Source organism: Misgurnus anguillicaudatus, chromosome 12, assembly GCF_027580225.2.
Source record: "Misgurnus anguillicaudatus chromosome 12, ASM2758022v2, whole genome shotgun sequence".
NCBI classification, from domain to species: Eukaryota; Metazoa; Chordata; class Actinopteri; order Cypriniformes; family Cobitidae; genus Misgurnus; species Misgurnus anguillicaudatus.
In genome coordinates this window covers 25,263,419-25,289,570 of record NC_073348.2, presented here as the reverse complement: position 1 = coordinate 25,289,570, position 26,152 = coordinate 25,263,419, and the positions used below count along the sequence as shown (strand labels likewise).

The 26,152-nt window shown below is 38.8% G+C and overlaps 3 protein-coding genes across 7 annotated transcripts in view; 1 reads left to right on the top strand and 2 right to left on the bottom strand.

Moving 5' to 3' along the window:
* Positions 1-26,152, top strand: part of cadm2a (cell adhesion molecule 2a) — a 670,454-nt gene that overhangs the window by 501,021 nt on the left and 143,281 nt on the right. The window lies entirely within an intron of this gene.
* LOC141369098 (uncharacterized) lies at positions 5,059-11,708 on the bottom strand. The gene is made up of 8 exons (XM_073874664.1): positions 11,565-11,708; positions 8,177-8,283; positions 7,998-8,066; positions 6,537-6,670; positions 6,043-6,493; positions 5,439-5,568; positions 5,245-5,348; positions 5,059-5,134 (listed from the first exon to the last, which is right to left on the bottom strand). Exons 1-8 carry the CDS (start codon positions 11,706-11,708, stop codon positions 5,059-5,061), a joined length of 1,215 nt encoding a protein of 404 aa, XP_073730765.1.
* LOC129447022 (C-type lectin domain family 4 member M) lies at positions 13,325-15,339 on the bottom strand. The gene is made up of 4 exons (XM_073874743.1): positions 14,942-15,339; positions 14,725-14,858; positions 14,540-14,646; positions 13,325-13,967 (listed from the first exon to the last, which is right to left on the bottom strand). Exons 1-4 carry the CDS (start codon positions 15,225-15,227, stop codon positions 13,844-13,846), a joined length of 651 nt encoding a protein of 216 aa, XP_073730844.1. The 5' UTR covers positions 15,228-15,339; the 3' UTR covers positions 13,325-13,843.

Here is a 26,152-nt window from a genome sequence, read left to right as displayed (position 1 = left end):
GTCTGCCGAATCCATTGGACCTCCTTCTGGTCCCGTTCACTTCTGCAGCATCAGAGGGGTGTCCAATTTTTCCTCCGGAGTGGAGTCGTTCCGGAGATGGCGGCCGTGCCCGCTCGAGCGGCGGTAACGGTAGAGTTGGAGGGGTTAACCCCTCTCCGCCCGAACCGTACCGCCCACGTGATTGGTATTTCGGAGCTGCTCGGGCCTCTCGGTCCTCTGCTCCTGTGCCTTTCTTTCCGACGGCACGAAGAGCTGACGTGGTTTACGGCCATCCGGCCGTTCAGCTTCAGCTTTCACCCCTCACCTCCCTCACCAATGGAGCCGCTAAGGGCAGGGACCCTCCAGTGGAGCGGGGGGTTGCGTTGCAGCTGCGTTCCTGGAGGGACCACCCAACCCTTCCCTCCCGTGTTTGTAGATAGTCGTCCGGTTACGGGCGCTGTCCGTCAGGCATGCGGAGAGGCGGCTTCAGCCCTGCACGCAATAACGTTGCTACGGGTTCACCAAGGATTTACGAGGGAGGCCGCGACCTTCAGTCGTGCGATGTTCACGACAGTGGTTCAAGATCGCCACCTTTGGCTGTGTCTGGCTGACGGACGCAGGCGAGAACAACTTCTTGAATGCTCCTGTCTCACAGACCGGCCTCTTCGGCGAGGCCGTGGAGTCGTACAGCTCCGCTGCGCAGACTGAGGCGATCTCTGTGGTCACGCCCCGGCGAAGGAGAGCTGCCCTTGGTAAAAAACCACCACGCCGGTTCCTCAGTCTGCCTCTCGCCGTCGGCGTCCTGCGGCGACCACCTCCGTTCCCCTCCTCGGACTCCATCTCGGCAGCGCGGGGGAACCGGTCGTCAGCAGCTCACCCCGCCCGCTTAGCCGCTTCCCGTGAATCGGGAGTTTAAGTGGCCAGTAAGCGGGCGACCTGGATTGGCAGAGGATCACTCTTCAGGAGACGGTGATTCGCTCCTTCCCCCGATAGAGGGTCGGGTGGAAAATTCTTGGTTTACATATGTTCCACTGGCTGTTTAGCCGGTGCCCACTAACCACACACAGAGTGCATTCCTCTTCCCTCTCCAGGTCTCCAGAGGATCGAGAGAGCCGTGAGCGGGCACACACCAGCTCACCCTACCTCTCCTCTATCGCCAGCGGGTGTTCTGAGGAGTCCGAGACCGGACCACCAGCAACCCCTTCGGTGTCTGCGTCCTCAGCTGAGGAGACCGGACGACCGTTTCCCTCAGCGGGCTCAGGTCAGTGTCACACACACACATACTGTGATGCTTATGCTGTCACGGCAGACGCACCGGCAGTCTCACCTGTCTCGCTTCGCTGCCCCACCGCGGGTACTTTGGTAGTGTCGTTAATTCTCCTCGTACGGTGCCTGGGTGCTTGGCTTCAGTTCCCAGCCCGTTTCGTTGGGTTTTACGCACGATCCGCCTCGGTTACGAAATACAATTACCGGCACAACCCCGAAATTCTCGGGCTTTCGTTTCACTATAGTGAAAGTATCCGATGCACATGTACTGCGTGCATAAGTCAATGTCCTGCTGGCGAAGGATTATCGAGCCGGTCCCTCTTACCGAGATGATGATATGATGATAGGGTTTTTCCAGCCTTTATCTCATAGTACCCGAAATACGCGGTGGGTTACGATCGATTTGATTTACGCCCGGCTCTACGGAGGTGGTCTTTTTTTGGATGATAACGCCGAGGCTCGTATTTCAATATTCAGATCGGTTGCAGCTTTAGACCTGTAAGACGTGTACTTTGTGTCCATCTCCCCTCGCCTTAGACCGTTTTTTCGCTCTGCGTCGTGGGGTGGGCATATTAATATTAAGTACACCATTCGAGCTGTCTCTCTCTCTCCGTGTCTCCATGAAAGTGGTAGTCACGGCATTAAAATATCAGAGAGAGAGCGTTGTTCGCATTCTGCTTTATTTACGTTGACTTATAATAGCCCGTTCTTGGCAGACGTGCGCGAACACAGAGAGTTAATGCTTCGGCATCTCGCTCGTTTAAGTCATCAGGTCGACTGGGAAAGAGCAACTTTGCCCCGTGCAGAGGATCCTTTTTCTCAGTATGGAATTAGACTCGATCAACTAATTGGCGTGTTTTACAAGAGCGCGCAACTAGTCAGTTCTGACTTGCCTCGGTTTAATTCGAGGGAAGTACGCGGTCCCTCTGATACAATTTCAGAAGCTCCTGGACATATGACAGCATGCTTGCAGCCGTGACACTGTTCGAGCTGCGTCATATGAGACCGCTTCAGCGTTGGCTTTACGATCGAGTCTCGAGGAGAGCGTGGCGCACCGGCATACATTGTGTAAACACTACACCTGCGTGTCATTTAAATTTCCCCGTAGTAGACCCAGCATTTCTGATAGAACAAGATATGCCTCTGAGGGATCTCCTTGCATTCTGTAGCATGCGATGCCCTAAGCACGGGATGTTCAGCCACGTATGATGGGCCTGCAGTCTGGGGTGTGCATAGCACCCCAACTGCCGCGAGCGGTGCGCTGTATATCTGGGACTTGTACGCTCCGCTATGGAGATGCGAGGGAAGGATGTATTTGTCGACACCGATAACTTTGCGACTGTTGCGTTATTTACCGTTAAGGCGGTTTTGCGCTCTCGTCACCTGTCGCATCTCGCTCGTCATCTCCTCTTTTGGAGTCAGAAGCATCGGAGGTCCCTTCGTGCCATTTACATCCCGGGATCGCTCAATACAGCGGTACGCGCTTCCGAGCTGCGCCCCCGGCGAATGGCGACTCCACCCCCAGACGGTCCAGCTAATTTGGAAGAAGTTCGGTTGTGCGTAGATAGATCTGTTTGCGTCGCCGGACGATACCCACTGTCGCCTATTTTATTCACTAACCGAGGGCAGCCTCGGCGTGGATGCGTTGGCACACAGCTGACCGCGGGGGGTGCGTAAATACGCATTCCTTCCAGTGAGCTTTATTGCGCAGACACTGTGCAAAGTCAGGCAGGACGAGGAGAGCCTTTTATTAATCGTCCGTACTGGACGACCAAGAATTGGTTTTCATAGTTAATGCTCCTCGCGACAGCCCTCCCTGGCGGATTCCCCTGAGGAAGGACTTTCTTTCTTAGGAAGGGGCACATTTGGCACTCGCGCCCCGACCTGTGGATATCCATGTACGGTCGTTGAGCGCGCGCAAGGTTTAGGTGATTTATCGCAAGCGGTATCTAACACCATCGACGCGGTTCGAGCACCGTCCACAGGACGGGCTTACGCGCTTAATGAAACCTTTTCGTCACCCGGTGCTCTTTGCAACGCGAGGACCCCAGAGAATGCCCTTTAACATTATGCTTTATATCTTTAACATGGGTTAGATGGTAGGCTGTCCCTCCGCCATTAAAATTGATATCGCCGCTATTTCTGCTCATCACTCACTTATCTACGGCAGATCAGTTGGCCAGCATGATTTAATTATTACATTTTAAAGAGGCGCTCGCAGGCTAAACCCCTCGCGCCCTCCCTCTTTTTTCCTGAGACCTGTCCATGGTGCTGAAGCCTTCAGGTCTCCGATTTAGCCTTTGCAGTTTGCGAGTCTGAAGTTTTTATCAATGAAAGCTCTGACCCTGCTAGCATTGGCCTCCATGAAGAGAGTAGGAGATTTACATGCATTCTCTGTTGACGATTCGTGCCTTTAGTTTGGTCCTGCTGTTTTACTGAAGACCCAGACCAGGCTACGTGCCCAAAGTTCCCACCACTCCCTTCAGAGATAAGGTGGTGAGCTTGCAAGCGTTGCCTTTGGAGCAGGCAAACCCAACCGAGGCTTTGTTGTGCCCCGTACGCGCACTGCGATTCTACGTGGTCCGCACGCAAAGCTTCAGGACCTCAGACCAGCTCTTTGTTTGTTATGGTGGCCAGCAGAAAGGGAAAGCTGTCACTAAGCAGAGGATGTCTCATTGGATAGTTGATACTATCGCCCTAGTTTATAATTTGCAGGGCATTCCTTGCCCCTTAATTTGAGAGCGCACTCCACTCTGAGTGTTGCCTCATCTTGGGCATTAGCTCGTGGTTCCTCGCTAACAGACATCTGTAGAGCTGCTGGTTGGGCGACACCTAATACGTTCATTAGATTCTACAATGTTCGTATCGAGCCTGTATCCTCTCGTGTTCTGTCCTCACCAGGGAGGACACGGAGAGCAGACTCGCAAGTCGGCTTGCAGCCTCCGACTGAGGCTCCAAATTGAGTTTCAGTATGGAAGGCTAACAGAGCAAAAATGCGTAATGGTTTGATTTGCTCTCTCCACTGCCTTGACAGCCTTTGTTGCGGAGCATTGGCTGTCAGCCTTTCACTAGCTGTATTCTTACGAACCTACGTGTTTGGCCAGGGCCCCACATTGTGTCCCAACGGGTTCCTTTGTGAGTATTATTCCGTGGGGTTAATCCTACCAGCCCACGTTTCCCTTAGCAGAGCACTGCTTTGCTTACACAGCCACGGCTGTCATTTACCTCAACTACGGTTGACTTTCGCCCACCAATAGCCCTTTACGGGGCAGTGGCTTCCGCAGCGTCCCTATACCGCTCAGATAGGGCGCTTCCCAGTCGCTGGCACTACTGTGGGGTTAAAGGAACATCTAGTGCCCGGCCTTCTGCCTTGAAACCTAATTCTCCTATCCTTAAGTGGAATCGGAGGGCTTTAAGCAGACACTGGAAGAGGTCAGCCCCTAGTGGCGTTTTAGTAGGGTTTCCCAATTCGTCGGTCACGACGTGACGTCGTAGTGACCGACTGAAAGGGAACGTCTCGGTTACGGATGTAACCCTCGTTCCCTGAAGGAGGGAACGGAGACGTCACGTCCCGTCGCCACAGGTGCTGCCACCTGCTGTTTAGGCCGGTCACCTTCCGGCTTTCTCAGCGAACAGAAGCTATTTCCCTATTTGCACGTGCGCCTTATATACGCACCTGGCGGGGCGGCGCCAGCATTATGCAAATATCTCAATGCCAAGTTCATTGGCGTTTTAGTAGTATTCGAAGCAGATTGGTCTCTCTAAGCGAGCTCCCAATTCGTCGGTCACGACGTGACGTCTCCGTTCCCTCCTTCAGGGAACGAGGGTTACATCCGTAACCGAGACGTTCTCTTTTGTACCACCACTTGGTTCTCCAGACACCCAGAATCTGAAACAACAGATAATTTTTGATCTTCAGTGTTGTTTTCTGTGTGATATGATACTGACTGTGAAAATCATTTATATAATAATAATCAGTTAAATTTAATGATTTCTCACCTAGTGGTCAGTGTGCTGCCATCAACCCATTTCCATCTGCCCTCCTCATCATTGTTAGTCAAACCAATCCAAACTTTGATCTTACCAAACGTCATAATAAAATCCTGAGAAGATTAAATAACACATTTAAAACAAACAGCAGTTTTAGTGTACATACTATCATCTGCAGCAGCTATAAAACTTGTTTCACTCACTTGTTCCTCTTTGTTGTTAATGATGATCAGATCTGCTTCTTTTTCTTTACAGTAACTTCTGCTTTCATTCCAGTTCTTCTGCTCAGATGAAATGAAGTACAAACTGGACTGATAGTAAATCCATCCATCTGCTAACACAACCCCTTTAAATGCTAAATCTTTTCTCTGACCACACTGAACTATTAATTCATCTTTCTTTTCAGTGATGTTGGTATATTTGGTTAGTAGCTGGTCTCTCTCTTTGGTAATGTTGGTGTATTTGGTTAGTAGCTGGTCTCTCTCTTCTGTGATGTTGGTGTATTTGATTAGTAGCTGTTTTCTCTCTTCTGTGATGTTGGTATATTTGGTTAGTAGCTGTTTTCTCTCTTCTGTGATGTTGGTGTATTTGATTAGTAGCTGTTTTCTCTCTTCTGTGATGTTGGTATATTTGGTTAGTAGCTGGTCTCTCTCTTCTGTGATGTTGGTGTATTTGGTTAGTAGCTGGTCTCTCTCTTCTGTGATGTTGGTATATTTGGTTAGTAGCTGGTCTCTCTCTTCTGTGATGTTGGTATATTTGGTTAGTAGCTGGTCTCTCTCTTCTGTGATGTTGGTATATTTGGTTAGTAGCTGGTTTCTCTCTTCTGTGATGTTGTTGTATTTAGTTAGTAGCTGGTCTCTCTTTTCTGTGATGTTGGTATATTTGGTTAGTAGCTGGTCTCTCTCTTCTGTGATGTTGGTATATTTGGTTAGTAGCTGGTCTCTCTCTTCTGTGATGTTGGTATATTTGGTTAGTAGCTGGTCTCTCTCTTCTGTGATGTTGGTATATTTGGTTAGTAGCTGGTCTCTCTCTTCTGTGATGTTGGTATATTTGGTTAGTAGCTGGTCTCTCTCTTCTGTGATGTTTTTGGTCTTGATGTTAAACTGTTGATTGTTTGTATTGATGAGGACACACAGCACTATGACTGCAGTCAGTAGAAGAACACACAGCAGCACCAAACACACTGTAACTGATCTGTAACTTCTCTTCATCACACGCTCACTTCCTGAAGATGACAGATATGAGGTTAAGCTATGTACTGTATATCATTCGTGTTTTAGCAAAAAGATGAATGGCATTACCTGTAGTCTGTGGTTGTTGATTGTTTGTATTTGAGTCTGTCTGTGTCCTGAAGTCGTCTACACTTTCATAGATCTCCACCATCATCTCCTCTGTCTCTATCTCCATTCCCTGAATCTTGTTCTTGACCACTTTGCTATAAATATCCTCAGACATTCCTAGTCTTTATTAGTCAATCACTAGTAAATTGTGCCGTGATGAATGTTCTGGTTGTGTTGGTCTGTGTATGTTGCTGCTGTGCTCTATTTAGAATGAAACAGCTGAAAGGGAAATGTTGTGTAAACGGAGTCAAATGTGTGAAAAATAAAAACATGTGACCAATAAGTGCAAAAATAAAAAAATGGAAAAGTTTCTTCTGTGTACCATTGACCTCTCAGCATCCTTATAACGTCTCTGAGCCAAAGATCATACAAATCTTTCAAGGAGTTTTGTTCAGTATTTCCACAACTTTGTCTGTGTCAACTGGGTCTTTTGAAAAGAAATATCACAATGCTTTAGCAATTGAGCTACAATAACACAGTCAGTCCAGTGTATTTTAGTGACATTTGACCCTTTAACTTCCCAAAACAACAAATGAAGTTCACAGTTAGTTGATCACACGTTCAAATTGAGTCTTACTAAAATAGTTTTTAGCACAAGCATCTTTTCTTACACACATAAGATGCTGTTTGTATGTTTTTTACACCTCCCACACAGAGAAATACTGTGAAGAGCAGGAAGGAAATAATGACAGGAAAGAGCAAAACTCAAATCAACTTTATCCATGTGGTCACCATATCTTTTACGTGTACTAAAATATACTATGGTTATGATATGCAACCTTAAAAACAGCATTGTAGTTGTGTTTAGTTGGCTGCATTCTGCTCTCTTTTTCGTTTGTTTTCTGTTTCAGTAATAACCAAATTAAACCATTTGAGCTAAATGTGTGACATCTGATATCATGTGACATCTAACAAGCCTCTGAGCTGACAGACTCTCACATTAGCCTTATGATGAACTTAAAACAGAGACCCAAAACTAACTACTGCTTTAATCAATGGTGTGAGTTTGAGGCGGGACTACAAGTTTGGCAGAGGGAATGTTTAAAACTTTAGAAACTTTGTTTATGCAATTTTTTAGGTTACAGAACACAGCACAGATTACAATTCTCCTTTATACACTCATATAAACTACTGATAGTCACAACATACCTATTATTACTCACATTGATGCACATCAACTGTAAAACAATCAAATAAATGAAGCACATGTTCTGAAAAGATACTTTTATTATAATTTGAAGCAAAAGATTATTTGCATAATCACAATAGAAATTTATTAAACAAAAGTTTGCCGTGGGAGATAGCCATGCATATAGTATATGTTTGCTCTAAATCAGCAACTTTTAATAGACTGCCTAAAATTCATTTAAAATGTTTAACTCACAGATCCATTTATAAGCTATTTTACATGAATAATCATACCATCCTGAATAATAAGACAAAGCACAGTGCTCTCCTGATCCACCACTGGGTTCTCCATACCTCCAGAATCTGAAACAACAGATCATCATTAGATCTTCAGTGTTGTTTTCTGTGTGATATGACACTGACTGTGAGAATCATTTATTGGATAATAATCAGTTAAATTGAGTGATTTTCACCTAGTGGTCAGTGTGCTGCCATCAACCCATTTCCATTTGCCCTTCTCATCACTGTCAGACAAACCAATCCAGATGCTGTCTTTACCAGACTCTTTTTGAACAAAATCCTGAGAAGACAAAAATCCTAACAATTAAACAACTGGATATACTTGTACTAATACCCCCATGCACGCACGCACACACACACACACACACACACACACACACACACACACACACACACACACACACACACACACACACACACACACACACACACACAGTATCTTTCACTCACTTGTTCCTCTTTGTTGTTAATGATGATCAGATCTGCTCCTCTCTCTCGACAGTATCTTCTGCTCTCACTCCAGCTCTTCTTCTCAGATGAAATTAAATAAATACTGAATCGATATTGAATCCATCCATCTGTAAACAGAAACAGTTCAACTCTTATCCTCTCATTCTCACCCACAGTAAAGTATGCTGGGTTTTAACTAACAAATCAGTTTTGTTTTGGTGTGGTTTAAGATTACCAGTTTGATTAAAAATCTCCCACAATTGCTCCATCTTCTTACTCAACTGGTCTCTTTGTTTTTTAGAGTTGTTAATGTTGGTTAATAATTCATCATTTTCTTCTGTGAGGTTGATGTTCTTTATTAGTAGCAGGTTTATCTCCTCTGTAAGATTATGATTCTTGTTCACTAGTTGGTCTCTGTGTTGATTGTTTGTATTGATCAGGACACACAACACTATGACTGCAGTCAGTAGAAGAACACACAACAGCACCAAACACACTGAAACTGATCTGTAACATCTCTTCCTCACACGCTCACTTCCTGTTGATGAGAGATTAAAAGTACAATGCTTTATCATTTTCACCCACACTATTTTAAATCCATGTGATCTGTGTATGTATTTGTACCTGTGTGTTGAGATCTTTGCCACCTTCTCTCTGCATTGGCATCTTGGAAAATCCTCCGAGCCCTATAAGGAATTATATTTCCATAAATAAATTCAGTCATGTTGGTCAATTGTACTGTATAGTCCGTTGTGTATGTGATGGGAACTTGTTTGCTTCTGTTTGGGTGGACTGGATGACTCTGTCTGTACTATGATTGTAGTAGATGTTGGTGCAGTCAAATGGATGTCCGAGTGTTTCAAAGTTCAGTCATAAGATCACATGATATCCAGTCTACTTATTTTTAATTTAGCGTTCATGTGGTTTGGTGTACCTCACTTTAGAGCAAAGGTCTTCAACAGATGACCATGTTTTTGTTCTTTTCATTTTAAAGTGAAATTGTTGAAACTGTAGATCAATGATTATTTGAATGACTTTGAAAAGTAAGCACCATAATGATTTGATTAAATACCGTACAAATGACTATAAGCAGATGTAAACAGATATGTAACAGGGCTCCATGTTTTTTATCTATTTATCAAGGGTCCCGTAATAGGTTGATTTAAAGAATAGCAAATAGATTTAATTTGATATGCCACTACGCTCAATCCTATAAACATTCAACTCCTAAGGGCTTACAATATCTTAGTCTCACATTATCACTGACTAATCCGAGGTACTTTCCAGTAGATGCTTTTGACCTGTTTTCTATATAGACACTGTGGTGTATTTGTTAGCCATAGATGGAACGCTGTGAAAAAAAATTAATAAACTTTTTGGACACACAAATTTAGAACCAAGCATGACGCCTAAATGAAAGAAATACTTAAATAGATTTTGTAATTTGCACACTCAAGGAAACAAAGATACAAGGACATGTTAAAGCTGTTAAAGCACTCACTGAAAAAAAATTATTAATTGAATTTACTCAATTTTTTTAAGGTAAGTTGTGGCAATCAATTGATTTAAGCTACATTTAAACAAAAAAGATTAGTAAAGTAAAATAAAATATAAAACTTTTGTTTAAATGTAGCTTAAATAAATTGATTGCAACCACTTACCTTAAAAAATTGATTAAATCTACACATCCTCATCCCATGGTGTCAATATTTGACGCACTTGATCCTGCATCAATATGTTACGCGGAGGGTATACCTTTCGCGTCATTTTTTGACGAACTGGGGACTTCAATACTATTACGTCTGGTGCATTCTCTTTCCTATTTTCTTACCATTTTCGCGTCGGTTTAGGGTTAGATTACGCAAAATTTAACAGTGTACGCAAAATTAAACAGTTCTCACCTGGCGTTGGGGTTAGAGTTAGGTTTGGGTAGGGATGTCATTATGTAAATCTAACCCTAAACCGACGCGAAAATGGTAAGAAAATAGGAAAGAGAATGCAACGGACGTAATAGTATTGAAGTCCCCAGTTCGTCAAAAAATGACGCGAAAGGTATACCCTCCGCGTAACATATTGACGCATGGTCAAGTGCGTCAAATATTGACGCCATGGGGGTGAGGATGGGTTGATTAAATTCAATGAATAATTTTTTTCAGTGCTGCAGATCTCCAGCACATGGACTTTTTTATATAAGAAACTATAGAGGCCACCCACAAATATCTCCCATTGAACTCGTTGGTGTTTCTGGAGACCCCAACATCTAAACGGCAGTCAGCATGTGACAATCATGTGAGAGATGTTTGATAAGATATAGTTTTGTTCGCTTGTAAAGTTTTTTGTGTGTGTTTAGTCTTATTTGTTCCTCTCCTAAGATCTCTAAATACAAGCCATTTCCATAAATAAATCAAACAGCGTGTCTTTTTAAAGTTTTGCTTTGTTCATAGGTAGCGCTGTGGTTAACAGCAGATACCTCACAGAAACTGTGTGAGGGTTCATATCTACATGACTTCCTATTGTAAATGAGCTTAAGATGTGAATGGAATTGGATAAATGACAACGTGCAAAACAACGGGATCACATCAAACTTGTGTCGCTTGTGACTTGGACCCGAATACAACTCGTACGTGGCAGTCACATGAATCACAGCGCCCCCTAATGTGTGGTTCAGTTTTTTAATTTTTACATTATGAGTATTGCAGTGTTTCTCGTAGCATCTTTATTGATTTTGCAACTCTGTACTTTGTTTTTTTTCAAAGAAGTGGAAGTTTTTACAAAAAGCACTTAGAGGGTTTTGCAGCGAAAGACAAATTTGTTAAATAGCAATGAAATTACTAAAGTGACATTTGTGAACATAAAGCATTTCAATAACTGCCTAATAACCTTTTTTATTACCATTAAAGTAACATTACTGTGCCTTAACATAAGATCTTGATAAAAATACTAATTTAGAAGAAAACATGACTGACGCACTGACGAATATTTTTCAAAGTTAATAATGGCAAAAAATGCAAAACTTGCAGGAAAGTAGCATAACTGCAGTCAGTAGAAGAACATACAGCAGCGCCAAACACACTGTAACGTATCTGTATCTTATCAACCTCACACGCTCACTTCCTGAAGTGGTTGTTGTCTGTTTGTATTGTAGTCTGTGTGTGTCCTGAAGTCATCTCCATTCCCATAGATCATCTCCACTCCCTCTTTGTCCATTCCCTTAATCTCAGTATTGAGCACATTGTGATAAATAACATAGGACATTTCTGAACCATTACACTCAAACATAATGAATATGTGCTGAAGTTCATCTTGTGTAGTGTACAAAATAAGGTAAGCACTGCTTTTAGACTATAAAAGCAATTGTTTAATTAAAAAGCACCAAATGGCTGCTACACCAGTAAATGTTCAGGACCCACCCATGTTTTGCTTTCGCTGCCCATGCTATACAGTGCATGTGTGTCACAAACTGATGTACAGTAGGTTGCTGTCTGTTATACTTAACCCTACCCACCACATAAGTCAAATTGCAAGTTACCACACATTTATGGTGCAATCAGATGCATTATGCAAGCGGATGAGCCTGTCAGTTTCACTTACTGTATGTGCTTATGTTGCCCACTGGTTGTATTTCATTGGACTTGTACTAAATAAAAATCTATCAATGACTATAAGACATCACAAAGAATGATTTGCATGATTAAATTATATGAATGCATACCAAAATCCCCATCATGTTTAATAGATGTTTTTGGGTGAGATCAGGGAGAACAGTCTATAAAGCCCAACTTGAACACAAGTTTTTTCCTTAAAAAATTCATTGTGTAATTGTACTCCAAGGCCTAGTCCACACATATTTTTATAAACAGATTTTTTTTAATGATTTTTTATGATTTTCACCTAAGTTTAATGCCTTCCAGAAAATGTTCTTCTTTAAATATATAAACATACAATATATCAAATGAAAGAACAGAAGTGATGAACCTGTTTATTACCAATAAAGCAACATTTAGACTCTCAGTTGTTAACGAATATTTAAAATTAGCATTATTTTCCTTACATTTGAGTAAAACAACAACAGCAAAAACTCATTTGTGCGAGTAGTTGCTAAACACAGTTACATTTGTATGTATCGTGTGAAACAAAATGTTATTTGCATAATCACAATATAGAAATTATTAATCTCACGGAAAGTTGTGTTATAGTCACAAAATATTTAATTAATTTATTCCTGTTCAGGACATGCGTTTCCGCTGTTTTTTTGTGATACCCAGCATGAATGTCTTTTTCGTGTCACTCACCATGAATTTCTATAAAGACTTTTTTGTGTCCATGACACGACTTTCTTTTTTTGTGTCATCTTATGTATTGTTTTCTCATTGTTTTTTTCCTATTTTTAAATCATTGTTGTTTGGGGTTAGGGTTAGATTTGGTAGTAATTTTATGTATTAGTTTCTTCATGCTTTTGTTCTGCTTTAAAACTATTCTCACTTGGAGTTGAGATTAGAGGGGTTAAGATGTCTAAAATGTAACAGAAAGTGATTTTAACCCAAATCCTAAGCGACAATGGTAAAAAAAATCTTAAAAAACAATGAGAAAAAAAATACATTAAACGACACAAAAAAGTTGTGCTATCATCATATCATTGTATCATTCTGCTCTTTAGTGTCGGAAGCAAGTGAATGCCCTTGTGCTTTTAAAAGCACCCTAAATAGTGCATTATATTGTAAATAACACTTATTATAGTGCAGTGACATTATTCCTTGGAGCTCCCCTGGAATTCATTTTTATAATTAACGTCAATTTAAAGAGTAGATTATAAACATTTGCCATGCTATATTCTTATAGGCTACAGAGACGAAACAAGCTGAGGGGTGTTTATGAATTATTTTATTGCTGCTTTAGGTATTAATGACCAACAAAACTAGAGGTCTTCACAGAGGTCAGTACTTACTGCATCTTGCAACATCATATAGTTAAAAGAAAAAATGACCCTAATCCAACATTTCACATTTGCAGTTTAGATCTATCTGCAGTTTATCTTTTGGGTGTGAATTGCAAGTCATTCAGCAAATTACACAATGACCAACTCCTTCATTTCTTTTTCAAGTACACTTTAAAACATTTGCAGCATGAAGTTAAAACAATTTGATTTTGCATGTCAATTCAACATACTATTTTAAGTTTTGGCTTGTGTAAAGTTGACATAACTTAAAAAAACAATTTCAAGTTAAAGTAACATAAATATAATGATTTGACAAAAATGCTGCATATTCAGTGATAACATATCAGTTTGGTTAATAAATTGTATTGGATAAACAATAAAAAAAAAATTACACAAAATAGACTTGAGAAAAATGTTTGCTGTACACATAATTGATTTTAAAGCTTTTTTGATTTTAAATTTCCAAACGCTTCTCACAAATCCACACAAAAGTTAAATTACATGAATAATCGGCCCAGCCATAGTTTGATACAACACATTCCTCATCTGATTTATCAGGTTCCCCAATTCTCCAAAACCTGAAACATAAGGTTAACATTAAAATTATTGAATTATGTGACATACATAAGGGAAATGGTACACTTTAAAAAGAAATGGTACACTTTAAAAAAGTCCTATGGGGCGTGTACATCAAAGCTTTCAAATGCGCCTTGGTCGCTATAATACTTCTGCTTTGTTTATCGTTGTTAAATGATGCGCTGGTTTGTTGCTGTGATATATGTCCCGCCATTCCTTTACTGTGATTGGACGGCTGAGTTAGAGGTGACATTGACGATCTAAGCGTTTTACCCAAAGTTGACAATTTTTAACTTCTAGTATGTAAACTTAAAAATAGACACAGGACAATCTTATTTATTGACAAATTTTCAACAGTTACAAATTAAGTTAATTGTATTAATGCATTTAAATAAATGTAATGTTAAAGCACTGCTTCATTTCTGTCTATTTTTAAGAATGCTTGAAGTAAATTTTGCCTATTAGAGATGCCAGTGGCATATATTACACACACAATCTTTGGGTCAGGCGCTTAACTATATAAAACAAATAAATACAAATCCTTTAGTATGAAAAATGTGGATAGCTTTCTTACTCAGAGGTTATATTGGTGCCATCAACCCATTTCCACAACATTTCCTCTGTACGAAAGGAAAGTCCAATCCAAACGAGGTTTCCACTGGTAACTTGTGTAATAAAGTCCTGAAAATAATAATGAATTAATAACAATAAACAATAACTATTTTAAAGTACAGTTTGAGCTAGTCCTGTTTCACTCACTTGTTCCTCATTGTCGTTTATGATCATAAGATCTGCTCCTCTCTGTAAACAGTCTTGTCTGCTCTCGTTCCAGTTTCTCCACTCAGATGAAATGTAGTAAGAACTGAGCTTGTGTTTTATCCATTTAGGCTGATCTGTTAATATAAAAACGTATAATATAATATTTTAAACCTGAAGCAAACTAAGTTCAATTATCCAATTTGTTCTGCAAACTTACTCTGTTCAATAAGCCTGTCGCACGGTTTCACTGTCGCAGACTCCAACAGGTTTGTTTCCTTTGTGAACTTCATATACAGCACTATGACTGCAGTCAGTAGAAGAACACACAGCAGCACCAAACACACTGTAGCTGTTCTGTATCTTCTCATCCTCACACACTCACGTCCTTTACATCGAAGTGGTTGTCGTCTGTTTGTATTGGAGTTTGTCCTGAAGTCATCTTCGCCTTCATTGATCATCTCTCTCTCTTTGTCTGTTGCCTGAATCTCAATATGATCAGACATTTCAGGTCTTGTATATACTTAAGCACAAGTAACCGTGCTAATGATGAATGCTCGTGTTGTGTAGCTCTTTGTATGTCGCTGCTTCTGTGAAAATAAAACAGAACAAAACTGAACTGATGTGAGAAAAAAAATCATGTGACCAAAAATATAAAAAAATAAACCTGCTTACTAGGCATATTGCATCATAAGGCTAAAAAGACACGTTTTTTTCAAGGTCATTTCAGTTAATGTGCATGCGTACTGGCAAGGACTCTGTATAGAGCCTCTCCCCCAGTGTATCATCAGTCTTTATCGATTGATGATTGGTCCTTTTAACTGGAAGGCGGGACATATATTGCCAATGGTTAGCGGTGCATTGTCCCCTATTCATAGTATTTTTATGTGTCTTCACACACTTAGGGGGACGCCCTGCTGGAGGGCAAAGAGAGCCAACTACGGTTGATCGCTGATTAAGAAGTGAGTGCTTTGCTTTTACAGAATGCCATCAAAGACGAAAACACAGAAAGGAGGAATTTGTGAATTTTCTGTCATGCGCCTCTGTCACCAGTGAGGGGAAACATTGGCAGCCATCAATATACACTCATATTTATTACAGTGAGCACTTCATCAAAGATAACCTCATGTTAACACACCATATATTAAGCATTGTATTTTATATCATAAGTCCAATATGTAATTCTAGCCCCCTCCTTGTAAACTGGGGATTTGTTGTATACATAGTCAGCGCTATCTTATTAGCTGTCTGCATCAGCGCCTCCATCTGATGACAGATCAGAAAGTGATGATTTAAGTTTATTGATAAACTAAACATAGTTTTCAATGCTTATTTCAGGCCTTTAAAGTCATGCTCTAATGATATGTAAATATCATATTGGGCTGTTGATTTAAATTTCAGGCATTTGATGCATTAAAAAAGATTAATATAAAGACATATTAAATAAAATGTGTTTATTTTATTTGTTTAAAAAAAACATACAGTATTATGTGACGTGTACACCGTTTAAACGTGACTAAAAACCCCAACTGTGGGCGCTTGCCAGCTTTTTTCAGATACAGTAAGTGCTTTCATTGCTGTGATATTTCTGTTTTGTTTCTCAGTTGTTGTACAAGGCGCCATTTGGTTTTGGGATATTTGTCCCTCCTCTCCTTCACTGTGATTGGACGGTTGAGTTAAAAGTGACATTTACAAGCTAAGCATGAAATATTTTTCAACTCGGGCGCTAAGCGCTAAACACAGAAATAACACGGAGTGCCGATGTTCGGTGCTAAAAAAAATACTTATGAAATTTACCATCAACTTTTGTAATCTGTAGCATAGTTAACAGTGATGAAAGGGTTAAAGAGTGATAAACAGTGATGTATTACAAGAAGATCTATCTGCAGTTTACTTATTGGGTGTTAATTACAAGTCACTCCTTCATTTCTTATTATAAGTACAAGATATCAATTTAGCTACAAAATTTTGTTGGATAGACTACAAAAATGTACAAAAAATAGATTTGTAGAGTACAGCTGTATTGAGATATAATCACACAAAAGCATTTAATTAACTACAAGAACTGTGTATCAGAAAAACACTTTTGCTATGGATGTGTTTACAGTACGTACATAAAATTGATTTCAAAGGTTTGTTAAACATTCAAACCCTTCTCACAAATCCACACAAAAGTGTAATGACATGGATAATCGGCCCAGCCATAGTGTGATATAGCACAATCCTCATTTGATTTTGCGTTATTGGGTTCATTATATGTCCAGAACCTAGAACAAAAGATTAACATTACAAAAACATTATTTATTTCAATTTGATATATTGACTTTGATGGTTACTTTATGGCTTATAATGGTTGATCTGTCATTTAATCATATTCTCTTTAATAATGACACAGATACCAATCCCCAAGTTTGAATAATGTGGAAAGGTTACTTACTTGTAGGTAATGTTGGTGCCATCAACCCATGTCCATAGTCCATTTTCTCTATTGAGAGTCAGACCAATCCAAATCTTGTTTCCACTGGTTACTTGTGTAATAAAGTCCTTGGTTGAAATAATAACATGTTTAAAACTATAACCAGTAAAAAGGACAGACTGAACTAGTCCTGTAAGTTTCACTCACTTGTTCCTCTTTGTCGTTTATGATCAGTAGATCTGCTCCTCTCTGTAAACAGTCTTGTCTGCTCTCGCTCCAGTTTCTCCACTCAGATGAAATGTAGTAAGAACTGAGCTTGTGTGTTATCCATTTAGGCTGATCTGTTAATATAAACACTCAAATATAATTTCTTTAAACCTGAAGAAAACTAATGTAAAGTGAAATCATCCAGTTTGTTGTGCAATTATACAAAAATATGACCTTGTTCATTAAGCCTGTCGTACGGTTTCTCTGTCTCAGACGGCCACAGATTTGTTTCCTTTGTGAACTTCAAACACAGCACTATGACTGCAGTCAGTAGAAGAACACACAGCAGCACCAAACACACTGTAGCTGTTCTGTATCTTCTCATCCTCACACACTCACGTCCTGTAGATTATGGATATGAGGTCAATCTTTTCATATTGCTCTATTTTTTAATCATATAAATGTTATTACCTTTACATCGAAGTGGTTGTTGTCTGTTTGTATTGGAGTTTGACGCATTTTGATAAATATCATCAGACATTTCAGGGATTTACTTAAACATAAGTAAACCGTGCTAATGATGAATGCTCGTGTTGTGTAGCTCTTTGTATGTCGCTGCTTCTACCCTTTGATTCTGTTTTTAACATTCTGTGGGAAAAAATGAAAGAACGGAACTGATGTGGGACCAATGTGTGAAGACCAAAATTGTGTGACTGATAAGATCAAAAATAGGTTAGAGCTGTTTACTAAAGCTGTAGTGTATAAGGCATATGCACCATTAGCACAAAATGCTATTGCAATCCAAACAACAAATTAAATTGAAGGTTTATTGTGTACATGCCAAACTAGAATGTCACTGAAATACGAAGAGCAGAAGTATCTTATCTGACACAGATCAGCGCAAGATGCTTAAAGCTTGTTGGTTTCAGTGACCGCGATGAGGGGTGGGGTTATTTTTAACTCTGCTTCTTTCCGGTTAGAGCAGCTCAAAGTATTTCACCATTTTTTTATTTACTTCATTGTTCTTCATGGCCTTTGAATCCACTTTAGAGAAATACAGTGACGAGCAGACAGAAAATAATTGATGGGAGATTGCAACTGGATTCAATGTGATGTCAGTAACTCATACATGTCAACAGTACACCTATGTGTCTTGCATTGTGACATACTGTGCAATAGATGTCTTATAACAAAACAACGTTATAGCTCTGTTAGTCTGCATTGTGTGTTTTTTTTTTTTACTTTGTCTTGCACTTTACTGGCATTGAGAACCAAATGAAACCCTCCTGTCAATGTGTGACATCTAAGTCACCATCGTCTTTTTAGGGAAGTCACAACTTTAGGCGACCTTGTCTGCAACCGTCATGCGAGACTAAAGTCATATCTACTTAAATGTGGAAAAATAGATATCTTTAAAATTGCATACTAAACTCACAATTAAACAGCATATTTCTGACCAACAATTAATCTTGACATCAACTGTATTATAACATTTGTTTCTTAGGCTCAAATTGCACTTTTTTAGGTCATTTCAGTTAATGCACATGTGTATAGTTTGGCAAGCACCTCTCAGCAATCTGTATAAAGCCCCTCCCCTAGAGAATCATCAGTCTATATCGATTGATGATTGGTTCTTTTAACTAGAAGGCAGGACATATTTCGCCAATGGTTATATTGAGTGGTGCATATCCTTTATCCCCAGTGAGGGGAAACAATGGTGCCATCAATATACACTCATATTTATTACAGTGACCACTGTATCAAAGATAACTTTATGTTAACACTTCATATATTAATCATTGTATATTTGGCTATATATCATTATAAGTCCCATATGTAATTCTAGCCCCCAAACTGGGGCTTTGTTGTATACATAGTATAATCAGCGCTCAAGTATTAGCTGTCTGCATCAGCGCCTCCCTCTGATGACAGTTTATTAAGATACAATAAGTTACATGAACTTTTTCACTTCCTTCTATAAGGTCTGCTTTCTTCAGCAGTATTTAATTCATAGGAAAGGAACTATTAGTCTGTACAATGGTAACCTAGAAAAAAAAACATCTTAAAAAAACTAAACCAGAAAATGCAGTCATTCTCTACATTACAAATCTTTTAACAAAATCCTGAGCAAATAAAAGAAATAAACCATTGTACCCCCACCATCTTTTAAGATTAATGATATTGGACCTATTCAATTTTCTCTAATTTAGCGCATATGTCTGTTCACTTGTTAAAGCACCGTTGGTCAGATGCATTCCACCCGAGAAATGCCCTAATAAATTAAAATCTGTCCTGCATTTTAGCTACAGCTGTTGATTTCTCAGATCCATTCCACTTGGCTCATTTAGAGTCCACATTTTTTATTTTACTTTTATTTTCTATCATACACTCGGCGCAATGCACGACACAAGTATCTTTTGCTAGTTTCAACCTGGCGCAATTATTATTTTCACGTTTAGCGCAACGTTGTTTAAATAGCAAATGCATTTGCGCCCAATTTTGCACCCATGGTTGAAAACGAGGTGTGTTCAGGCCATAGACTGTAAAAAAAGATGGATGTAGTGTCCGTGACATCACCCATAGGTTTCTAAAGATCGTTTTTGAAGCTTAAAGTAGGCGGTGTCTTCCGTCGCCATCTTGGCCGCGCGTCACCGTACATCACTCACGGATATCCGAACATTGACAGTCGATCAATTGCAGTTTAAATCACTTCCGTATTGGCTTTATTATAGAGATCGGAAGGTTGCCCCCCTGTTCAGGCGCATTGTTGGCGCGTTGCTATTTTGAGGCAAATAAAATAAACTACGGCATTGACCAACAAAAACCTAGTCTAAAGTCAATGGCGCAATATTGTTTTTGTTATATAATGAGCGGGTTAGTAATATGCACCTATAAAAGGGACGACCACAAGCGTTTGCTTATCACATGAATGCACAGCAGCACAAAAACGTTTTAAAATATGAAAAATCAAAGGATTAAAATGTAAAAGATTATTATTGAGTCTTCTGGACATAAATAAGGATCGATTATGAGACGTCAGAAGGCATAAAGAGCAGCTTCACCTGTAGCCTGGTAAGTAATTCAATGTTTTGCTTTAAACAAATGCAAATATTGCATTTTTTAAATGCTACCCCACAAATTTGTTGTATATGATGACTTTGTACCTCTGGATATGATGAGATGATGCAATTTTTTTCCTGTGCTTACTTCTTCGGTTTACAAATTCCGTAATCTAAATAGGAAATCGGCATTGCGCCAGCGCAACTGGCTTTTAACTCATTCACCGCCAGCCTTTTTGAGAAAAGTTGCCCACCTGCATTTTTGTGATTTTAACAAAAGTTTCACAAAATTCCTTGCAGGAAAAATTATCTTCTATAAATATATAAACATACAAATTATATCAAATTAAAGAACACACCCTCTGCTTTCAAACAAACAATAAACAAACAAACAAACTGGGAAAAAAAGTTTCATTATATATTTACTTTTTCCACTTAATTTAACCACTGAAATATGGATATTTCTCTTCAAAAATACAACATTTTGAGCAAAAAGCTTAAAAAATTGTGTTTTTGTAAAGGAATTTATGTTAGAGATCAGACTCAGAATGACTATCAAACATAAAGGCATTTAAAATCAATCATTAAATCTTTTTAACTTCCATTTTTTTATAAATCTAGTGGATAAAAGCGGTATTACACTTTCACTTTGAAATTCGTCCAGAAAGGCATATTTATTAGTTAAATATTAACTCATAATTGACGAGATAACTTATAGTTCCTTGGAGTCCCCCTGGAATTATTTTCATAATTAACGTCAACTTAAAGAGTAGATTATAAACGTTTGCCATGCTATATTCGTATAGGCTACAGAGACATTCATTATTTTATTGCTGCTTTGCGTATTAATGACAAACAAAAGTTCTTCACAGAGACCTGTACAGGTCCAAGCCCCCAGTTGAACAGTACTTGCTGTATCACCGTGATGTATTGCATCTTGCAACATCATACAAATAAAATAAAAAATGACCCTTAAACCAACATTTCACATTTGCAGTTTAGATCACTCAGCAAATTACACAATGACCAGCAGTGACAACATATCAGTTCGGTTAATAAATTGTGTTGGATAAAGAAAATTAGAAAATGTACAGTACACAAAACAGACTTGAGACATAATCACACAAAAACATTTACAGTAATTAACTACAATAACTGTGTATCAGGAAAAATGTTTGCTATGGATGTGTTTACTGTACACATAATTGATTTTAAAGCTTTGTTAAATTTCCAAAACGCTTCTCACAAATCCACACAAAAGTGAAATGACATGGATAATCAGCCCAGCCATACTCTGATACAGCACAATCTTCATTTGGTATTCTGTTATTGGGTTCCTTATATCTCCAGAACCTAGAACGAAAGATTAACATAACAAAAACATTATGCATTTCAATGTGATATATTAACTTTGATGGTTACTTTATGGCTTATTATGGTTGATCTGTCATTAAATATTCACTTTAACAATGTCACAGATACAATACCAATTTGGAGTGTGCAGCGGGATCAGTATTTGTATCTGTAACAATCTAAAAATTATTTGGATCTGTATTTGTATTCTGATGGAAGCGGAGGTGGGTGGGGCTTAAACCGGAAGTGTGTCGAATTACATGAAAATGGCATGTTAAACGCATTCTTGCATTTTATTACAATTATAACTTAAATAACTGTAAATATCTATTAAAATTTCTATTAACTCTTTCACCGCCAGCGTTTTTTTAAAAAGTTGCCAGCCAGCGCCAGCGTTTTTCATGATTTTCACAAAAGTTGAATGCCTTCCAGAAAATGATCTTCTTCAATTATATAAACATACAATATACCAAATGAAAGAACAGACCCCCTGCTTTCAAACAAACAAACAAAAACATTTCATCCTACCTTCAGTAGTTCTTTTGTAATCAGCTTTTGAATACGGGTAGGTTTCTGCAAAAACACCACATTTTGAGCAAAAAGCAGAGATAATTCCATTTTTGTGACGAACTTTTCATAGAGATCCCATTCAGAGCGATCTTTAAAACAGACACAGACATGCATCAGCTTGCCATAGGGCAATACTTCCGGTTTTAAAAAGTTGCGGAATCCTAGTGGATAATAGCGGTATTGCGGAAAGACGGAAATACTCGTCATTGGCGGGGAAGCGTTTTCTCTTGATTGACGAGATATCTCGTCAATGGCGGGGAAAGAGTTAAAAGATCATCTGTTACCCGAGTCTGTAATTATTAACGAATATTTTATTATCAGAGTGCAGCATTTTATCAAGCTTTTCTGGTCTTGAAAAAAAATCGAAAAGGGTCAAATTTTTAGAGTTGGGTTAAAAGAAGTTTAATATTAGCAGCGTTTTTAGGATTTTTTAATTAATTCCAAATTCCATATTTCTAAATAAGAAACGCACAGAAAATGTCATATGTCTTTTCATACACTCATTCACTTCACACACATTTTATTCATGCTTTAATTTCCAGCAAACATGTGATTGTGTTTGGCCGAATATTTTTTCTGTTATTCGGATGAATTCGTTTTTCGGTTGGAAGTCATTATACCTGCCCTTCCGAATAACCCTAATGCCAATCCCCGAGTTTGAATAATGTGGATAGTTTACTTACTCATATGTAATGTTGGTGCCATCAACCCATGTCCATAGTCCATTTTCTCTATTGAGAGTCAGACCAATCCAAACCTTGTTTCCACTGGTCACTTCTATAATAAAGTCCTTGGTTGAAATAATAACACGTTTAAAACCATAACCAGTAAAAAGCACAGACTGATCTAGTCCTGTAAGTTTCACTCACTTGTTCCTCTTTGTCGTTTATGATGAGTAGATCTGCTCTTTTCTCTAAACAGTCTTGTCTGCTCTCGTTCCAGTTTCTCCACTCAGATGAAATGTAGTAGGAACTGAGCTTGTGTGTTATCCATTTGGGATTATTTGGGCTCCGATCTATTAATATAAACACTCAAGATAAGCCTAAAGCAAACTATTAATTCATATAATATTTAAATAGGAATATAGGGGTGACCATCTATTGTACAGACTTATTGGCTGCTCTATTTTTATTTTTCAGTCCATCTGATGAATTTTATTTCAGTTATATAAAAACGGTTTGGTTGGCATTTTATACAAAGATCTCACCCTGTTCCATACGCCTGTCGTTGAGATTCTCTATCTTAATCTGTAACAGGTTTGTTTCCTTTGTGAACTGCACACACAGCACTATGACTGCAGTCAGCAGAAAAACACACAGCATCACCAAACACACTGTGGTTGACCTCTGTCTTCCTTTCTTCATAAAATCACCTCCTGGAAATTAAAGACGCAGCTTTAAATATCTTTCATGGCTCTTAATTTTTCTGTTTACCATAGCAGATATGTAAAACTATTGGAAACAGATCAGATCAGATAACACTGTCAAAAGTCTGATAACACTATCAAAGTATGTACTGCAAAAAAATGTACTAAAAAACTTAGTATTTTATTTATTTATTATATTTGTCTACATTTAAGAAAATAATCTTGCTACCCTCATGCTCATGTATCTCTAATAATGTGAAATGAATTGCAGAGCAGACTGTACACTGTAAAAAACTTGCTGTAATTATGCAGCTGGTTGCAAGTAACTTACTGTAGAAGATAAAGACTGAAAAGGTTTCATGTTCATTTAACTTTGAACAAACTGTTGCCAGTATATAACATAAATGTAAAATCTACAGTAAGTTACTGGCAGCTAGTTGCCAGTAATACCCAGTAATACTGTAATTTCTACAAGAATTGTTTACAGTGTAGCCATGTAGTTACTGTAAATAGGTTTACAGCATTACCTCCTCTTTTTAGATTTTAAACATCGCAAGACAGAAATACTAAGTAAGAAAGTCATTTTTTTAATCTTGCTACCCTCATGCTCATGCATTTCTGTGATTTGGTCAGCCTGTGTTATGTCATGTGGTCCTATGGTATTCACACTAACAAATGTAACCACAGACATCTCATCTCTTCTGTCCATCATATGTTTTCCTGCAATAAAACAATAATAATAATGTGAAATTAAATGTAATTTGACATCCAACCTGTGAAATAGAATACATTTGAAAATGAATTGCAGAGCAGACTGTAGCCATGCAGTTACTGTAAATAAGTTTACAGCATTACCTCCTCTTTTTAGATTTTAGACATCACACATTGACAGAAAAAAATGTAAGCAAATTTATGCTTAAAACAAGCAAAAAAAAAATCTGCAAATGGAATAAGACATTTTTTCTTAAGCTAGACTTATTTTCCTAGTTTATTTTGCTTATCAAGAAAATACATCTTTATTTAAGAATTTTTAGATATTTTTTACTGAAAACTAGACAAAAATACTAAGTAAGAAAGTCATTTTTTTGCAGTGTGTGCATCCTAATGAATCTACACTAACAACATTTACAGTAACCAATATCCCCTTTAATATCTGTATAATCTATAACTTTAAATTCCTGTCAATCATACAAAAACTCTTGATACAGTTAATGTAATATGCTTAATGGCAAAACATTACAATTTCTGTACAAGAACACAGCAAACAAAAACGTCATCATCTGTAATTTAAATACAGAAAAAAATCAAAACATCCTGTAAACAAGCAAAAATGTACATGGACAGCAACAAATGTTGTTAAATGTTCAATTTAAATGCTAATCTTTAATTTAAGAGATGAGTCTGGACAATACTGTATGAGTTATGAAAATTAAAGCAGCTATATAATATGCACATCCCTCATTTTAAGTTTATACGTTTTTTAAAAAAAATGAATAAATACCGTGTGTATGGAGGTTTAGGCTTTCACTACTTCCCGGTTGTAGTTGTTACTATTTCTCAACATTGACTTTCCTGCATGCTGTTCCAAAGAAATGCACTTATAGCCTCAATTCACACTTAAAATAATTTGCGTCATAAAGTGTTATTCAACTTCCTGTATGATAAGTTGCAGTTGCCATGGTTTGCGTCTTCTTCCAGTTTCACACAGCAGCTTCACTTAGCATTTCTGGAAGTTGATAACAGTTTTATGTTAGTGCTGTATAAAAGTATGAACTGTAAATAATTTAATAAGCGTGATCTATCTTATGAAATATTATAAATATTCACGTGCAGGTCTAAATTTTGATGAAGTTCATCTATAGGTTATATTTCCTGTTGACAAGACAAGTTTCAGAGGGGATTTTTTTGTGACTTTGGACACACCAAAACTTTTAAACGCGGCTGAAAACGCCTTGAGGACGCTGAGTGCCAGCTTTCTTCAGATGAGCGCTTTGGTAGCTGTGATACTTCAGCTGCGAGCCGGTTGGTTGCTGTGGTAATGTCCCGCCCCTCCTCCACTGTGATTTGGCGGCCGTGTGAAAACTGACATTGACGAGCGGAGCTTTTCTTCCAAAGTTGAATATCTTTCAACTCTCGGCGCTCAGCGCCGAGCGCGGAAAAACCGCCGGGCGCCGGCCCTCAGCGCGCAAGAAAACCGCTAGCTGCTGGCCTATTTGAAAAACGCTGAGCTTCCATTGGAAACAATTGAAAACATGCGCCGTCCGCGGCATAAAAGCGTTGGTGTGCACGCCCCCTAACTGCTGTATAACCACAATTAATTTCATTATATCATTGGCCTATGATCGGTCAGGTTGTTATCTTAAATGTTAGCAAAACTTGAATGTTGACATCGCTTCTATGTGTTTATAGCTGTGTCATCTATCAAATCTGTTTGTAACTGTAATAAAAACACAACTTCAG

Excerpts from the sequence above, each read along its gene's own strand:
- LOC141369098 (XM_073874664.1), bottom strand. The coding sequence starts at position 11,708 with ATGTCCTATGTTATTTATCACAATGTGCTCAATACTGAGATTAAGGGA. Across the intron at positions 6,671-7,997 it reads TTGTCTTATTATTCAGGATG|CAAAGTGGTCAAGAACAAGA; the intron begins GTATGATTATTC and ends GGATATTTATAG. Across the intron at positions 5,569-6,042 it reads ACAGAAGAGAGAAACCAGCT|AGATGGATGGATTTACTATC; the intron begins ACTAACCAAATA and ends GGTTGTGTTAGC.
- LOC129447022 (XM_073874743.1), bottom strand. The coding sequence starts at position 15,227 with ATGTCTGATCATATTGAGATTCAGGCAACAGACAAAGAGAGAGAGATG. Across the intron at positions 14,647-14,724 it reads TAAACGACAATGAGGAACAA|GACTTTATTACACAAGTTAC; the intron begins GTGAGTGAAACA and ends TATTATTTTCAG. Across the intron at positions 13,968-14,539 it reads GGCACCAATATAACCTCTGA|GTTTTGGAGAATTGGGGAAC; the intron begins GTAAGAAAGCTA and ends CTTATGTTTCAG.